Source organism: Phyllostomus hastatus, unplaced genomic scaffold (genome assembly GCF_019186645.2).
Source record: "Phyllostomus hastatus isolate PE091 unplaced genomic scaffold, TTU_PhHast_1.1 phas_contig_41, whole genome shotgun sequence".
In the NCBI taxonomy this organism is placed as follows: domain Eukaryota; kingdom Metazoa; phylum Chordata; class Mammalia; order Chiroptera; family Phyllostomidae; genus Phyllostomus; species Phyllostomus hastatus.
The window spans coordinates 11,107,908-11,124,125 of NW_025333876.1; the positions used below are offsets into that span (position 1 = coordinate 11,107,908).

Genomic DNA, 16,218 nt, shown 5'->3' on the forward strand with positions numbered 1-16,218 from the left:
GAATTGATATTCCTTACTCTAAGCATGTGGTTATCACAATGGAAGAGAGAAAAACTGTCTATTTAATTTGTCCCTGAGGAGGGAAAGAAGGTTTTTGTTTTGTCTGGGGTGTTTGTTTGTTTGTTTGTTTGTTGCATGGTGGTTTTTACTGCCTTTTAAACAAAATGTGAAGGTGCCCATTTGAAGTAGTTTTTATTCACTGAAATTCAAAAAGGATAAAAGTATTTGGTTTGACTAAAGTCCTTATTTTCTAAGTTGTCATAATACATCCACTTAGACCAAAGGCTTTGAAGTTGTTTTACAGATTGAATGGATTTTTTTTTTGTTCTCTAGAATGTTTTTTATTTTTTTTTGGCATGGGAGAACCTTATTAACATCTCAAAAAAGTACTTAGAAGAATAATTTTATCTCTCCCCTCTTGGTTGAAATTGTTCTTGAAGAAAATATGTTCAGAAAAAAATTAACCAGAGATTTGATTTTTGCTTATTATCTCCCAAGTTTACCTTTTAGGAAAAATACATGTGATGAGAAAACTAACTCATTAGAAATTCTTTTCAAAAACACCCCCTTAGGGACCCTGCTGATTCTATTTGTTCCCCATCTGTTTTGCTACATGAAGAAAGAAGGAAACCAGGCATACACCCACAGCTGGTCAGACCTCCCACCTAATTTGTCAGCTAGCTTACAGACAAATTGAATACTAACATGTTAAATAGAGTGAATTTATGTGTAACGAAACCCCTATCTGTTTATAGCTTTAAAGAAGTTGTATTATGAATGAAAAAGAGAGATGAGATTTTCTTAAATGATTCTGTAGCAGTGTGTTTTCAGGGTCTTTTTCAGGATGTGAATACCAGTATTGTTAAATAAAGATGAACAAGTGTGTGTATGTACATGCACATAAGCTGTAATATTTGAAATACATACTGCAGAAATTAGGAATTGTAATCTGCACAGAGAGATGGTGATATATTTAACGTTAAACTTTTCTTCCTTTTATAATCCATTCAACTTTCGTTATCCACCTTAACAATAAAGCCATTATCACAGAATATCAGTGACATTAGTTTCTATTTGCTCTTTTTTTAATTTTTCAGTTACAGTTGACATACAATATTTTATTAGTTTCAGGTGTACCTCCCTGTGATTAGACATAATATAACTTACTAAGTGATCATCCTGATAAGTTTTGTACCCATGTGACACCATGAATGGTATTAGAATATTACTGACTATATTTACTATGCTGTTTGCTTTTTATGTCTCTTTCTGCTTTTTCCTAGTCACTGAAGAAAGTTGGAAAAGATTCTACCGTCTTACTAATCTGCATTACCGTGTTTCTTTCTTACCTTCCTGAAGCTGGACAGTATTCAAGTTTTTTTCTCTATCTCAGGCAGGTGGGTAGTGGGTGTCTAGTAGCTTTTGAACATAAGGAAAATTAAGATTGGCATGTCTAAAGGTATTTGGGGAAAATTCTTGCTTCAAGATATAAATGTAAGTGCTGACATATAATTAGTAGGCAGGAAACCTTTAACACAATGATGTTTTAAAATATAGTAAAATGTTTACTGTGTAAAAAAATTCCTTGAAAATTATACATAAAGAAAATTAGCAGGAACAATTTGTCACAATGTTGTAAATCTTTATATTTTTAATATATGTTTATTTATTCTTAGAGGAGAAATGAGGGAGAAAGAGAGGTTGATAAACATTGATGTGTGAGAAAAACACTGATCGGTTGCCTCCTACACATGCCTCTGCTGAGGACCTGGCCCACCACCCAGGCACATGCCCAGACCAGAAATTGAACCAGCAACTTTTCGTTTTGTGTGAGGACACGCAACCAACTGAGCTATACCCATAAGAGTTAATGTTTTGAATCTTTGATAGTGTCCATTAAACTTTACAGAGAGGGAAAGTTTACTTCAAAGTACCCTGCCAGCTTGCTGAGCCATCCTCAGTAGGCCACAGCTCGGTGTTGCTGTGGATTCCAAGGTGGCTTACAAACAATAATCAAAGTAATCTTTTGTCTCCTCTGATTTTTTATTGTTTAAAAACTTATACTTTACTTTGTCCCCTCAAAAAGAAACTGACTTATGACATTTTTTTTAAGTTCTTTTTTCCAGCTTTTCTTTCAGGTTTCTGAGATTGCTGAGACCTGAGTCGCTTTCCATTGTAGTCCAACCTTGCTCTTTTACTGATTTCACTGGAACTTCTGTTGGTTTACTCCACTTGTCAGAGTCCTCCTTAGATAAATTCCTCTATTTTGGAGATATTTTTATTTTTATATATTTTTTAAAGATTTTATCTATTTATTTCATAGAGAGCAGAAGTGAGGGAGAAAAGAGGGAGAGAAATGTCAATGTGTGGTTGCCTCTCACACGCCCCTGAATGGGGACCCAGGCATCTGCCCTGACTGGGAATGGAACCGTTGACCCTTTGGTTCACAGGCTGGCACTCAATCCACTGAGCCCCACCAGCCAGGTCTATCTATTTTGAAGATAGTTTATTTATTTATTTACTTATTTATTTAAATATATTTTATTGATTATGCTATTACAGTTGTCCCATTTCCCCTCCCTTTACTCCCCTCCACCCTGCACACCTTTTCCCACCCACATTAGTTCATGTCCATGTGTCATACTTATAAGTTCTTTAGCTTCTACATTTCCCATACAATTCTTACCCTCCCCGTTTTGTTTTCTACTTCCCACCTATGCTACTTATTCTGTGTACTTTTCCCCCCTCTCTACTCCTCCCACTCCCCTGTTGTTAACCCTCCATGTGATCTCCATTTCTGTGGTTCTGTTCCTATTCTAGTTGTTTGCTTTTTGCTTCTGTTTTAGGTGTGGTTGTTAATAATTGTGAGTTTGCTGTCATTTTACTGTACATGTTTTTTATCTTCTTTTTCTTAGATAAGTCCCTTTAACATTTCCTACAATAAGGGCTTGGTGATGATGAACTCCTCTAACCTGACCTTATCTGAGAAGCATTTTATCTGCCCTTCCATTCTAAATGAAAGCTTTGCTGGATAGAGTCATCTTGGATGTAGGTCCTTGCCTTTCACGACTTGGAATACTTCTTTCCAGCTCCTTCTTGCCTGTAAGATCTCTTTTGAGAAATCAGCCGACAGTCTGATGGGAACTCCTTTGTGGGTAACTGCCTCCTTATTTCTTGCTGCTTCTAGGATTGTCTCCTTAATTGTAATTTTGGCTAATGTAATTATGATGTGCTTTGGTGTGTTCCTCCTGGGTCCTTCTTCTTTGGGACTCTCTGAGCTTCATGGACTTCCTGGAAGTCTATTCCCTTTGCCAGAATGGGGAAGTTCTCCTTTATTATTTGTTCAAATAAATTTTCCACTTGTTGCTCTTCCTCTTCTCCTTCTGGCACCCCTATAATTTGGATGTTGGAAATTTAAAGATGTCCGGGAGGTTCCTAAGCCTCTCCTCATTTTTTTTTGAATTCTTGTTCCTTCATTCTGTTCTGATTGTATGTTTCTTTCTTCCTTCTGGTCCACTCCATTGATTGGAGTCCCAGTTTCCTTCCCATCACTATTGGTTCCCTGTACATTTTCCTTTATTTCACTTAGCGTAGTCTTCATTTTTTCATCTAGTTTGTGACCAAATTCAGGCAGTTCTGTGAGCATCCTGATCACCAGTGTTTTGAACTGTGCATCTGATAGGCTGACTATCTCTTCATTGCTTAATTGTAATTTTTCTGTTTTTTCATTTGGGCCATTTTTTTTTGTCTTGACATGCCTGTTATGTAGTGAGGGGCAGAGCCTTAGGTGTTCACCCAGGCAGGTCAACCCAGTCACTGGGTTGTGATGCTGTATGTGGGGGAGGGGTCCGAGAGGGAACAATGGTGCTAGCTCCGCTCTCTGCCAGATTTTAGTCCCTTCAGCCACTTCCTCCAAGCAAACTGGGCCCTTGTGCTGATTCCCATTTGAATGGGCTTATGCTCATTCTAGGATCCTGTGGGTCTTTCCAGTGACCTCTCCTGTGAGGCTGGGAGTCTCTCTTGGCACCTCAACCTCCACAGGTGTTTTCAATCAGTGTTTTGAGGGTTTATTTCCCGGCACTGGAGCCCTGTGTTGTGTGGTCTGTCTCGCTTCCCAGTTTCGCCTGGTTGATCAGTCTACATGAATGTGTCTATTTTAACTCCTTGGTTGTCAGACTTCTGTACAGTTCAATTTTCTTTTAGTACTGGTTGTTTTTTTGTTTCTATATTTTTGTCGTCTTTATTTTGGTTGTGCGAGGAGGCACAGTGTGTCTACCTATGCCTCCATCTTGGTCGGAAGTTGAAGAGGCTTCTTTACTCCATTGTATGCGTTTGCCCCTTTGTCAAAAATTAATTGACCATAGACACATGGGTTTATTTCTGGGCCCTCTATTCTCTTCCATTGATCTATATGTCTGTTCTTATGCCACTAACATACTGTTTTGATTATAGTGGCCTTTGTAGTATAGTTTGATACCAAGTATTGTGATCCCTACTATGTTGTTCTTCATTCCTAAGATTGCTGAGGCTAATCAGGGTCTTTTTGAGTTCCTTATAAATTTTTGAAATACTTATTCTTGATCTGTGTGATATGGCATTAGTATTTTAATAGGTATTAGATTGAATCTATAGATAACTTTGGGTAGTATGGACATTTTAATGATGTCGATTCTTCTAATCCATGAATATAAAGTATACATCCTTTCATTTGTATCTTCATCAATTTCTTTCTTCAGTGTTCTGTAGTTTCTGAATAACGTCTTTTAATTCCTTAGTTAAATTTATTCCTAGGTACTTTATTATTTTTGTTGTTGTGTACTATTATTGTATGTTGCTAATGAAATTTTTTCCTAGTTTCTCTTTCCGATATTTCATTATTGTACAAAAATGCCTTTGATTTCTGAGTACTGATTTTGTATTCTGCTATTTTGTCAAATTGTTAGGTCAAGTAGTGTTTTTATTGGAGACTATAGGGATTTCTATATAAACTATGATATAATCTGCAAACAGTGACAGTTTTACTTCCTCCTTTCTAATTTGAATGCCTTTTATTTCTTTTTCTTGTGTAAACACTGTAGCTTGAACTTCTACTACTATGTTGAATAAGAATGGTGAGAGCGGACAACCTTGTCTTGTTCCTTATCTTTGGGGGGATACTTTTAGTTTTTGTCCCTTGAGTCTGATGTTGGCTGTAGGTTTCTCATATATTGTCTTCATTAGGCTGAGGTATGCTCCGCCTATTCCCACTTTCCTGTGTGTTTTATCATAAATGGGTGCTTGATTTTTATCAAATGCTTTTTCAGGTTCTGTTGATATGATCATATGATTTTTGTCCTTCATTTTGTTTATGTGGTGTAAAACTTGTACTGATTTATGAATATTGTACCATCCTACTATCCTTGGGATGAATCCCACTTGATCATGGTTTGTGATCTTTTTAATGTAGTTCTGAGTCCAGATTGCCAGTATTTTGTTGAGGAATTTGGTATGTATGTTCATGAGAGATATTAGCCTGTAGTTTTCTTTTATTTTGAGTCTAACCTTGTTTTGTAATTAGGATGATACCCCCTCATAAAAACAGTTTGGGAGTCTTCCTTCTTCCTGAATTTTTTGGAATAGTTTGAGGAGGGTAGGAGTTAATTCTTTAAATATTCGTTGAAATTCACCTGTGAAGCCATCTGATGCACGGTTTGTGTGCCGTGAGTTTTTAAAAACTGCTTCAGTTTCACTTGTTATCAGTCAATGCAGGCTTTCTGCTTCTTCTGGATTCAGTTTGGAAGATTATATGTTTCTAGAAATTTGTCCACTATGCCCAGGTTGCCCAATTTTTTGGCATAAAGTTGTTTGTAGGAATTTCTTACAATCATTTGTATTTTTGTGGTATCAGTTGTAACTTCTCTTTCGTTTCTGATTTTATTTATTTGGGTCCTCCTTTTTTCTTGATGAATCTGATTAAAAGATTTGTTGATTTTGTTTATCTTTCAAAGAACCAGCTCCTGTATTTATTGATCTTTAAAATTGATCTTTTAGTTTCTATATCATTTTGTTCTGTGCCCTGATCTTGGTTATTTCCTTCCTTCTCTTCTCTCTGGATGTTGTTGTTGATCATCCAGTTCTTTTAGATGTAAGGTTAGGTTGTTTGTGTTTTGTCTAACTTCCTGAGGCCTGTATTGCTGTGTCCCACAAGTTTTGGGTTGTTGTGTGTTCGTTTTAATTTGTTTCCAGACATTTTTTTATTTCTTCCTTGATGTCATTGTTGACCCCTTCTTTATTTAATAACGTTATTCAGTCTCCATATATTTGAGTGTATTTGAGTTTTTTCTTCATTTAGAATGTTATATTGTAACATTCTGCCCTTTGGCAGATTACCAGGGAGTTTGTTTCTTTGATAGAACCCATTAATCCACAATGGATATGAATCCATTGTGATCTGAGCATGTGCGTTAGATGATTTCAGTTTTCTTGAATTTGTTGATGCTTGTTTTGTGTCCTGCTCTTTGGTTTATTTTTGAAAATGTTCCACATACATTTGAAAAGAATGTATATTTTGCTTCTTTGCAGTGAAAGGTTCTGTACATATCAATTAAGTCCATTTGATCTAGAGTATGGTCCAGTGCCACAATATCTTTGCTGATTCTTTGTTTGGAAGATCTATTCATTGTTTAGAGTGGGATGTTAAAATCCCCTACAATGACTGTGTTGTTGTCAATATTTTTCTTAAAGTCCTCCAGGATTTTCTTTATATATTGAGGTGCTCCTATGTGGGGTACATATATTTTTATAAAGGTTTTACCCTGCTGTTGGATTGTCTTTTAAATATTATATAGTGACCTACTTTGTCCCCTTTTATGTCTTTTATTTTGAAGTCTATTTTGTCTGATATAAGTATTGCTATTCCAGCTTTACTTTAATGTCTGTCTGTTTGGACTATTTTTTTCTCTCCCTTCATTTCAAGCTGTATAGATCTTTTGTTCTGAGGTGAGTCTCTCGTAGACAGGATATGTGTGGTTTGTGTTTTCTTTTCCATTCAGCAACTATGTGTCTTTTGATTGGAGCATTTAATCCATTTTCATTTAAGGTTATTATTGACATGTACTTATTTATTGCCATTTTTTTTCCGTATCTCTCTCTCTGTCTTGTCATTTTTATAGCAGTCCTTCTACCATCTCTTGCAGTGCTGGATTGGTGGGGATGTACTCTTTTAGCCTTCTTTTGTCTGTGAAACTCTTTATTTTACCTCCCAGTTTAAAAAGAGAGCCTTTCTGAATAGAGTATTCTTTATTGTAGGTCCTTGCTTTCATCTAGCTTGCTTCATCTAGCCTGATTTTAATTCCTATTCTAGTATATTTTTCAGTTCAAATATTGTATCCTTCATTTCCTCCTGGTTTTTATTCATAGTTTCTATGTCCTTTGTCATGCTGCTACAGTTCCCACTAAGTTCCTTGTAGCTGTCACTGAGTTCCTTGAGCATTGTTATTACCATTATTTTGAATGCTGTGCCTGTTGATTGCTTCCCTCTATTTCATTTAGCTGTTTTTCTGGGGATTCCTCCATTCCTTTTGATTGTGGTGGTTCTTCCTTTGCCTCCCTATTTTCGGTTCTATTTTTGGTTTTTTTATGCTTCTCAGGTTGCTCTGCTTTGCCTGCCTGTCTTTGTGGGGTTAACTTCTGTGGCTGGAGCTCTGTGGGACTCAGTGGTGCAGTCTCTTTGATCACCTGATCTGCAGGCCTCAGGAGTACCCTTTATATTCAGTTTATGTGGGCTGTCTTGTAGTTGGGCTTTGATTCTTGGTGGCTCATTCATTGGTGAGTTTTCTCCTTCATCTGGCTGAGTTGAAGTCTCGAGTCCCACCATGTTTTGTTTACTGTTGTACAGCTGTTGGTTAACAAAGCACTATGACCATAAATTGAAACCCATGCTAACAAAAATAACCCCTTACCACACCAGCAATATCAACAGCAATTAAACAAGGATTAATAAAGGTGGAGAGAGATTAAAAATATTATAAGATTGGAAAACAGAATATGAGATGACTCAAGGAGAGAAAAATGATTTTGAGTGGGAAGTGGTGGAGAAATAATGAGAAGGAAACATAAACAAGGTGAAAAGGGAGAAGATAAAATATAAAAATGTAAGTACAACAGGGAAGGGCAATGGCAAAATGGAGTAAGAAAGAAAAACAGTATATACTCTGAGGTTTGAAATAAAATCATAAAGTTAGTGAATCAAAGGTAAATAAATTGCAGAAAAACCACAGGATTGATAACAATGGCTTCTGAGTAAAGATTAATAAAGGTGGAAAAGGAATAAGAATATTATTCATAAGAACAAAGAGAATATGAGATATAAATACAGTAAAGAAAAATGATTTTGAGAGGGTGGGGGGAGAAAAAATAATACAAGTAAGGAATAGAATCTAGGCTAAGAGAGGGAAAATAAAGTAAAATTCCTAAGTGAAATAAGCAGGTACAGGAGGAATGCAAAATGGAGTACGACAGGAGAATAGTAACCTATGAGATTTAAAGTACCAAAAATGGTGAACAAATAGGAACACTGTTGAATAAGAAGACCAATAACTGCAATATGCATGCCAAACAAGCCACACTTCATAAAAATAGAAAGAAAATAAGAATACTATAAGAACAGGGAAAAGAATGTGAGCTGACTAAGGGAAGAATGCTTTCTTTGAGAGGATAGAGGGAGGAGAAATAGTTAAGAGTAAGGAATAGGAACAAAGCATAGCTTGGGAGAAAATAAAACTTACTACACAAATAAGAAAGCAAGGAAGAAGGCAAAATGAAGCAAGACAGGGGAAGGGTGCAATGTGAGATTTGAAATAACAATAAAATAAAAATAGTATAAAATCTAAATAAAAAGAATAAAAAATAAAGTAGTGAATTAGTTGCATTACATTTGAAGGAAAAGAATAAATATAAAGATTAAAAGGCTATGTGAAAGGGAAAAAAGTGTAAATTCTGAAGAAGAGTGAGTTGAAATTCATCTCAGCCATTTGGTGTTTGCCTTCTGACTTCTCTTTCTGGATCTGCCTCTGGTTTTTATCAGCTAAAGGTCCAGTGGTGCTCCCCTTTGCTGGTAGGGCAGCTGTGTGCCAAGTTCCTGCCAAGCACACCTCAGCTCCCATTTAAAGAGTTTCTCTGGGCATTCCTTCTGCAGCTCTGAGTCACTGTCTGACTTTCCATACACACCACCTGTCCAAAAAGTCAAGAGTCATTCACAGTCACAGCAGGCTGTATCCAGCCTCCTTCACCTAACCTAGGTTCAGATAGTATCTCTCTCTCTCTCTCTCTGGCACTCTCCCAGTTCACATTTGCTGCTGAAGCTATGGGTGTGCTACTTGTTGTGTATGTGCACCCTGGCCTGGGCCTCATAATTCCCTGCCCTGGGAGAGGAGGGAGCCACAAAGCTTCCGTCTCTGACTGAGCTCTCTGTGGCTACAGGCACTACACATGAGGTATTTCCCCTTCCATCTATAAAATCTCCTTACTGATTGTTGTGAAGTGTCTTCTGTACTCCTTTGCTTCCAAACTTCTTATCAGCTAAGATTACATTGAATGTTCAGTTTTTTTTTGGAAGATCAGCCAAGTGTCTGACTTGGGTGCAAGAGCGAGTGTAATCAGCTTCTACCTACTTGGCTGCCAACACTCATTATCCCCAATGCTATTGAAAAGATCATCTTTCTATTTCTTTATGTCTTCTTCAATTTCATTCATTAATATTTTTACAGTCTTAAATATGCAAATCTTTTTTTCTTGGTTAAATTTATTCCTATATATTTTATTCCATTTTGGTGCTATTGAAATTGAAATTAATTTATCTTTCTGGTAGTTCAATATTAGTGTAAAGAAACAAAACATTTTTCCCTTAGGTATTTAATTTTATTTTTTATTGTTTTTATTAAATTTATCGGCATAACATTTGTTTATAACATTATATTCATTTCAGATTTACAATTTTATAGGGCTCACCACCTGAAGACTAGTATTCTTTTGTCATCATGTATTTGATCCCCTTTACCCTCTTCTCCTCCCCCAACCCCATTCCTTTTTGGTAACCACCATCCTGTTGTCCATATCTGTGAGACATTTTTTATTGTTTTTTGTCTGTTTGTCTTGATTGTTCATTAGTTACTTTTTGTTTTATATCCCACATGTGAATGAAATCATGCTGTTCTTACCCTTTTCTGTCTGACTTGCATATTTCACTTAAACACAGTGTCCTCAAGATCCATCCATGTTGTCCCAAACAATATTTTTTCTTTTTTGTTCTATTTTTTATATGTACCACATCTTCTTTATCCAGTCATTTGTTAAAGGACACTTAGGTTGTTTCCATGTCTTGGCTACGGCGAATAATAAATACTGCAGTGAACATAGGTATACACATATCTTTATCAATAAGTGTTTTTGAATTTTTCAGGTAGATACCCAGAAGAGGGATTGCTGGGTAATATGGTAGTTCTGTTCTTAATTTTTTAAGGAACCATCACACTGTTGTCCATAGTGGCTGCCCCAATTTACATTCCCTCTAAGAGTACACAAAAGTGTTCCTTTTTTTATTTCTGGTAATAACCATCCTGAAAGTTTTGAGGTGGTATCTCATTGTGGTTTTGATAAGCATTTCCTTTGTAATGAGTGATATTGAGCATTTTTTCATGTACCTGTTGGCCATCGGTATCTTTTCCTGGAAAAGTGTCTATTCAGATCCTCTGCCCATTTTTAATTGAATTGTTTTTTATGGTTTTTTAAATAGTGTTTATGAATTCTTTATATATTTTTAATATTAGCACCTTATCAGAGGTGTCATTTGCATTTATCTTTTCCCATTTAGTTGGTTACCATTTTGTTTTGTTAATGGTTTCTTTTGCTGTACAACCTTTTCAGTTTGAAATAGTCCCATTCAATTTTTTTTTTTAACTTTCCTTACCTTTAGGGTCAAGTTCACAAAAACCCTCTCTGAGACCATGGTCCATAAGTTTAGTGCCTATTTTTGTTTTCTGCTATGTATTTTATTGCTTGAGATCTTGAAGTCTTTAATCCATTTTGAGTTAATATTTGGGTATCATGTCAGGTAATAATCTAGTTTCATTCTGTTGTGTGTGTAATTTCAGTTTTCCCAACAACATTTATTGAGGAGACTTGACTTTCCTTTTTCCATTGTATGTATTAGGCTCCTCTGTTGAACACTATTTACCCATATAAGTGTGAGTTTATCTCTGGGCTTTCAATTCTGTTCCATTAGTTTGTGTGGTTGTTTTTCTCCCAGTACTGTACTGTTATTATGATTGTAGCTTTGTAATATAATTTAAAGTCAGACTTTCTTTTATCTCAGGATTGCTTTGGTGCTCAAGGGTCTTTTGTGGTTCTATACAAATTTAACAGGGGTTTTTTTTGTTCTATTTGTGTGAAAAATGCCATTGGGACTTTGATAAAGATTGCATTAAATCTATATATTGCTTTGCATAAGTAATGTGGCCATTTTAAAAACCTTTATTCTTCCAACCCAAGAACATGAAAGAGATTCCCATTTCTTTGTGTCTTCAGTTTTGTTCAACAATGTCTTACAGTTCTCACAGTATAGAGTACAATCTTCACCTCCTTTTTAAAGACTTTTCCAGACTTCCAGCCAAGATGGAGGCATCAATAGATATACTTTCCTTCCTCACACAACCAAAAGGAAAACAACAAATTTAAAAACAAAAAATAACGAGACCTACCAGAAAATCAATCTACCAAGGAGTTAAAGAAGAAACATTCACCCAGACCAGTAGGAGGGGCAGAGAAGGGTAGCCAGGGTGGAGAGGACTTGCAGAAAGGCAGAGGTGGGCGGAGTTGGCAGTCCCACATTTTTTTGTGGATAAGCTTGGAGGAACAACTTGGGAGCAAGACAGACCACACAACCCAGGGTTCCATGCAGGGAAATAAAGCCTCAAAACCTTTGACTGAAAATACATTTGGGTGTTGAGGCGGCAGAGGAAATTCCCAGCCTCACAGGAGAGTTCATTGGAAAAGCGCACAGGGTCCTAGAATGTACACAAACCCATTCACCAGGGAATTAGCACCAGAAGGGCCCAATTTACTTGTGGGTAGCAGAGGAAGTGACTGAAAGCCAGCTGAGAGCTGAAAAAGTGGCATTGTTACCTCTCAGATGCCTCCCCCACAACCTGTGCCACAACAGTTTCCCCACCCTGGCGAATATCTAAGGCTTCACCCCTTACTTATGTAATAGATATGCCCAGACACAAAATATGGCCCAAATGAAGAACAGATCAGAGTTCCAGAAAAAGTACAACTAAGTGATGATGTGATAGCCAGCCTATCAGATTCAGAATTTGAAACACCAGTAAGCAGGATGTCCACAGAAATGATTGAGTATGGTTACAAAATAGAGGGAAAAGTGAAGACTATGAGAGGTGAAATAAAGGAAAATGTACAGAGAACCAACAGTGAAGGGAAGGAAACCAGGACTCAAATCAATTGTTTGGACCGGAAGGAAGAAATAAACATTCAAACAGAACAGAATGAAGAAACAAGAATTCAAAATGAGGAGAGTCTTAGGAACCTCCAGGATAACTTTAAATGTTCCAGCATCCAAATCATAGGGGTTCCAGAAGAAGAGGAAGAGCAAGAAATGGAAAACTTATTGGAAAACAATGGAAGAGAACTTTCCCAATGTGGCAAAGGAAATAGACTTCCAGGAAGTCCAGGAAGCTCAGAGAATCCCAAAGAAGTTGGACCCAAGGAAGTATACACTAAGGTACATCATAATTACATTACCCAAGATTAAAGATAAGGAGAGAATCTTAAAAGCAGCAAGAGAAAAGGAGACAGTTACCTACAAAGGAGTTCCCATAAGACTATCTATCAGCTGATAGATATTTCTCAAAAGAATCCTTGCATGCAAAAAGGGGCTGGAAAGAAGTATTCCAAGTCATGAAAGGCAAGGACCTACATCCAAGGTTACTCTATCCAACAAAGCTTTTGTTTAGAATGGACGGCAGATAAAGTGCTTCCCTGAGAAGGTCAAGTTAAAGGAGTTCATCATCACCAAGCCCTTATTATATGAAATGTTAAAGGGAGTTACCTATGAAAAAAAAGATCCAAATTACGAATAGTAAAGTGACAACATATAACTATCAACTGTACTTAAAAAAAAAACAGACTAAGGAAACAACTAGAACAGGAACCAGAATCACAGAAATGGAGATTACATGGAAGGTTATCAGTGGGGAACAGGTGGGGGGAGAATGGGGGAAAAGGTACAGGGAATTAGAAGCATAAATGGTATGTAGAAAATAGAGGAGGTTAACAATAGTATAGGAAATGGAAAAGCTAAAGACCTTATATGTATGACCCATGGACATGAACAAATGATGGTGGGAGAATTAAAGTAAAATAAAATAAAAAGTAAAGGCTTTTCTTAGCTATTATTCTTTTTTATTATAAATGGGATTGTTTTCTTCATTTCTGTTTCTGATACTTTGTTGTTAGTGTATAGGAAGGCAAGAGACTTTTATATATTTTATATTCTTCAACTTTATTGACTATTTATATATGTTCCATCAGTTTTTTGATGGAGTCTTTAGGATTTTCTAAGTATACTATTATGTCATCTTCAAATAGTGATAGTTTTACTTCTTCATTTCCAATGTGGATGCTTTTTTTCCCCATTTTCTTGCCTTTTTGCTGCTGCCAGGATTTCAACACTATTTTGAATAAAAGTGGCAAGAGTGGACATCCTTGTCTTTTTACTGATCTTAGAGGAAAAGCTGTGTGTGGATTTGTGTGGGTGTTTTTGTGGACTTGTCATACATGCCCTTTATAATGTTGGGGTACCTTCCCTCCATACCTGCTTTGTTGTGTTTTTATCATAAATGGACATTGAATTTTGCCAAATGCTTTGCCTCTATTGAGGTGATCATATGATCTTTATCCTTCATTTAGTTAATATAGTATAACATTAACTGATTTGCAGATGTTGAATGATCCATCCTTTCCTCTCTGGTATAAATCTCGCTTGATCATGACATATGATTTTTTGTAATGTACTGTTAATTCAGTTTGCTACTACTTTGTTGAACACTTTTGCATCACAGATATTGCCCTATACTTGGTAATTTTCTTTTTTTGTGGCATCCTCTGGTTTTGGTAACAGGATAATGCTAGCCCTGTAAAATGTTTGGAAGAATTCTCCTCTGTACTATATTTTGGAAGAGTTTGAGTAGGATTCGTATTAATTCTTCTTTGAATGTTTAATGGAATTTACTAGTGAAACCATCTGGTCCTAGACTTTGGTTTTTTGAGAGATTTTTGATTACTGATTGAAGATTCTTGCTGGTAATCAGTCTGTTCAGATTTTTTATTTCATTGTTATTCTGTGTTGGTAGTTTTTATGGTTCTAGGAATTTACCCATTTCTTCTAGGTTGACCACTTTGTTGACATATAATTGTTTATTGTAGTCCCTTATAAACCTTTCTGTGGTATCAGTTGTAAATCTCCTCTTTCATGTCTGATTTCATTAATGTGAGTCTGTTCTCTTTTTCTTTTGGTTATTCTAACTAAAGGTTTGTCAATTTTCCATTGTGTGAATGTACCATAGTTATTGAGAACAGGCTGACAGTGATCAGAGGGGAGAGGAGGGGGGATAATGGGAGAAAAGTGTGAAGAGTTTACAGGAACAATTATAAAGGACACATGGACAATAACAAGGGGGTGTGGAAATGGGGGAGGGAGGTGGGGAGGTCTGGGGTGATAGGGAGGGGTGGGGGGAAAGGTAGAAAACTCTACTTGAACAACAATTTTAAAAATTAATTTAAAAAGGAAATATTAAAATAAGTTCTTAGGGGAGAAAGAAAATTATATAAGTCAAGAGCTCCAATCTACAAAAACAAGAATCAGTATTGGAAAAAGATGAAATGAAGGTGAAATAAAATATTTTATTTTTCTTAAAAAAAATAGGTTTGTCAATTTTGTTTATACTTTCAAAAAACTAGTTCTTAGGTACATTGATATTTACTATTGTCTTTTTAGATTTTATTTTATTAAAAATTTTAAAGTTCTTTTTATGAATTTTATAGAATTTTAATGCAGGGGAAAGAATTTAACTTTTCTTTTTTTTCTTTTTTTTTAAATTTTATTTTAATTGTTGTCGAAGTACAATTTCCTATCTTTTACTTCCATCCCAGCCTATCCACCCAGCCCTCCCCTCCTCCCTCCCATTTCCACCTGCCCCTAGTTTTTTATCCTTGTGTCCTTTATACTTGTTCCTGTAAACCCTTCCCCCTTTCCCCTGCAATTCCCCTGAAATTCCCTCCCTTCTCCCCTCCGAACACTGTCAGCCTGTTCTCTATTTCAATGTCTTTGGTTATATTTTGCAAATTTAACTTTTTAAAAAACTTGATATTTAAAACTAAAAGTTTTAGGAATTTCAGAGTTATGTTAAGTTTAAGAGGCTGAGAAATTATTGCCAGCTAACTTTGCCTGCTTATTAGAATCACCATGAAAACTTTTTGAAACATATCTTTGTCTAGGCCCAGGGAATCTGATTTCTTTGGTCTCAAACAGGTTGCAGAGCCTCATTGCTCCCCTCAGCTCTCCCCTCCTTTCTGCTTCTTTGTACCACATGATTTTAATGTACAGCCAAGCTGAGAGCCACTGAATTTGCTAGTGAGTAAATTCCAAATTCTGAATCAAAAGTCAGATTAAGTCATATTATTTTCTTTATATTTTCTCTAATGCTTGATAACATCATACTTGTTTTTTGGTGGGTTTGGGGTGGGAAGGAATATGAAACAATAGACAGGCATATAACAAAATATCTTTAAAATATCTGTTAAATTAAGTTGTACCTGCTTGTATTGTTTTTTGAAAAATCAGATGTAGATATAAATTACTAGTTAATTAGGTTCAACTTTCAGCACTGCCTTAATTTGACATTGTCAAGGCGTTATGAAGTTTTTTCAACTGTTTAGTCCTATAGCTTTACTAGAATACTATATTTCTTATTTTTATAATATCTGTATTAACAATAATATTTCTCCCCCCACCCTGCCCCTATTTTCACAGGTCATAGGTTTTGGATCTGTTAAAATTGCAGCATTCATAGCTATGGTAGGAATTCTGTCTATTGTGGCTCAGGTGAGTGTTGTTTGACATTTCTTTTTTAACACTTTTATTCTTAAATAACTAGGTTCTTAAAT

The 16,218-nt window shown here is 36.0% G+C and overlaps 1 protein-coding gene across 1 annotated transcript in view; it reads left to right on the plus strand.

The window, feature by feature from the left end:
- MFSD14B (major facilitator superfamily domain containing 14B) overlaps positions 1–16,218 on the plus strand; it is a gene marked incomplete at its 5' end in the record, with an annotated part of 129,975 nt that overhangs the window by 99,569 nt on the left and 14,188 nt on the right. The window contains 2 exons of the mRNA XM_045844778.1: positions 1,284–1,397; positions 16,085–16,156. Coding sequence (XP_045700734.1) covers positions 1,284–1,397; positions 16,085–16,156 — 186 coding nt within the window. The remainder of the gene's footprint in view (positions 1–1,283; positions 1,398–16,084; positions 16,157–16,218) is intronic.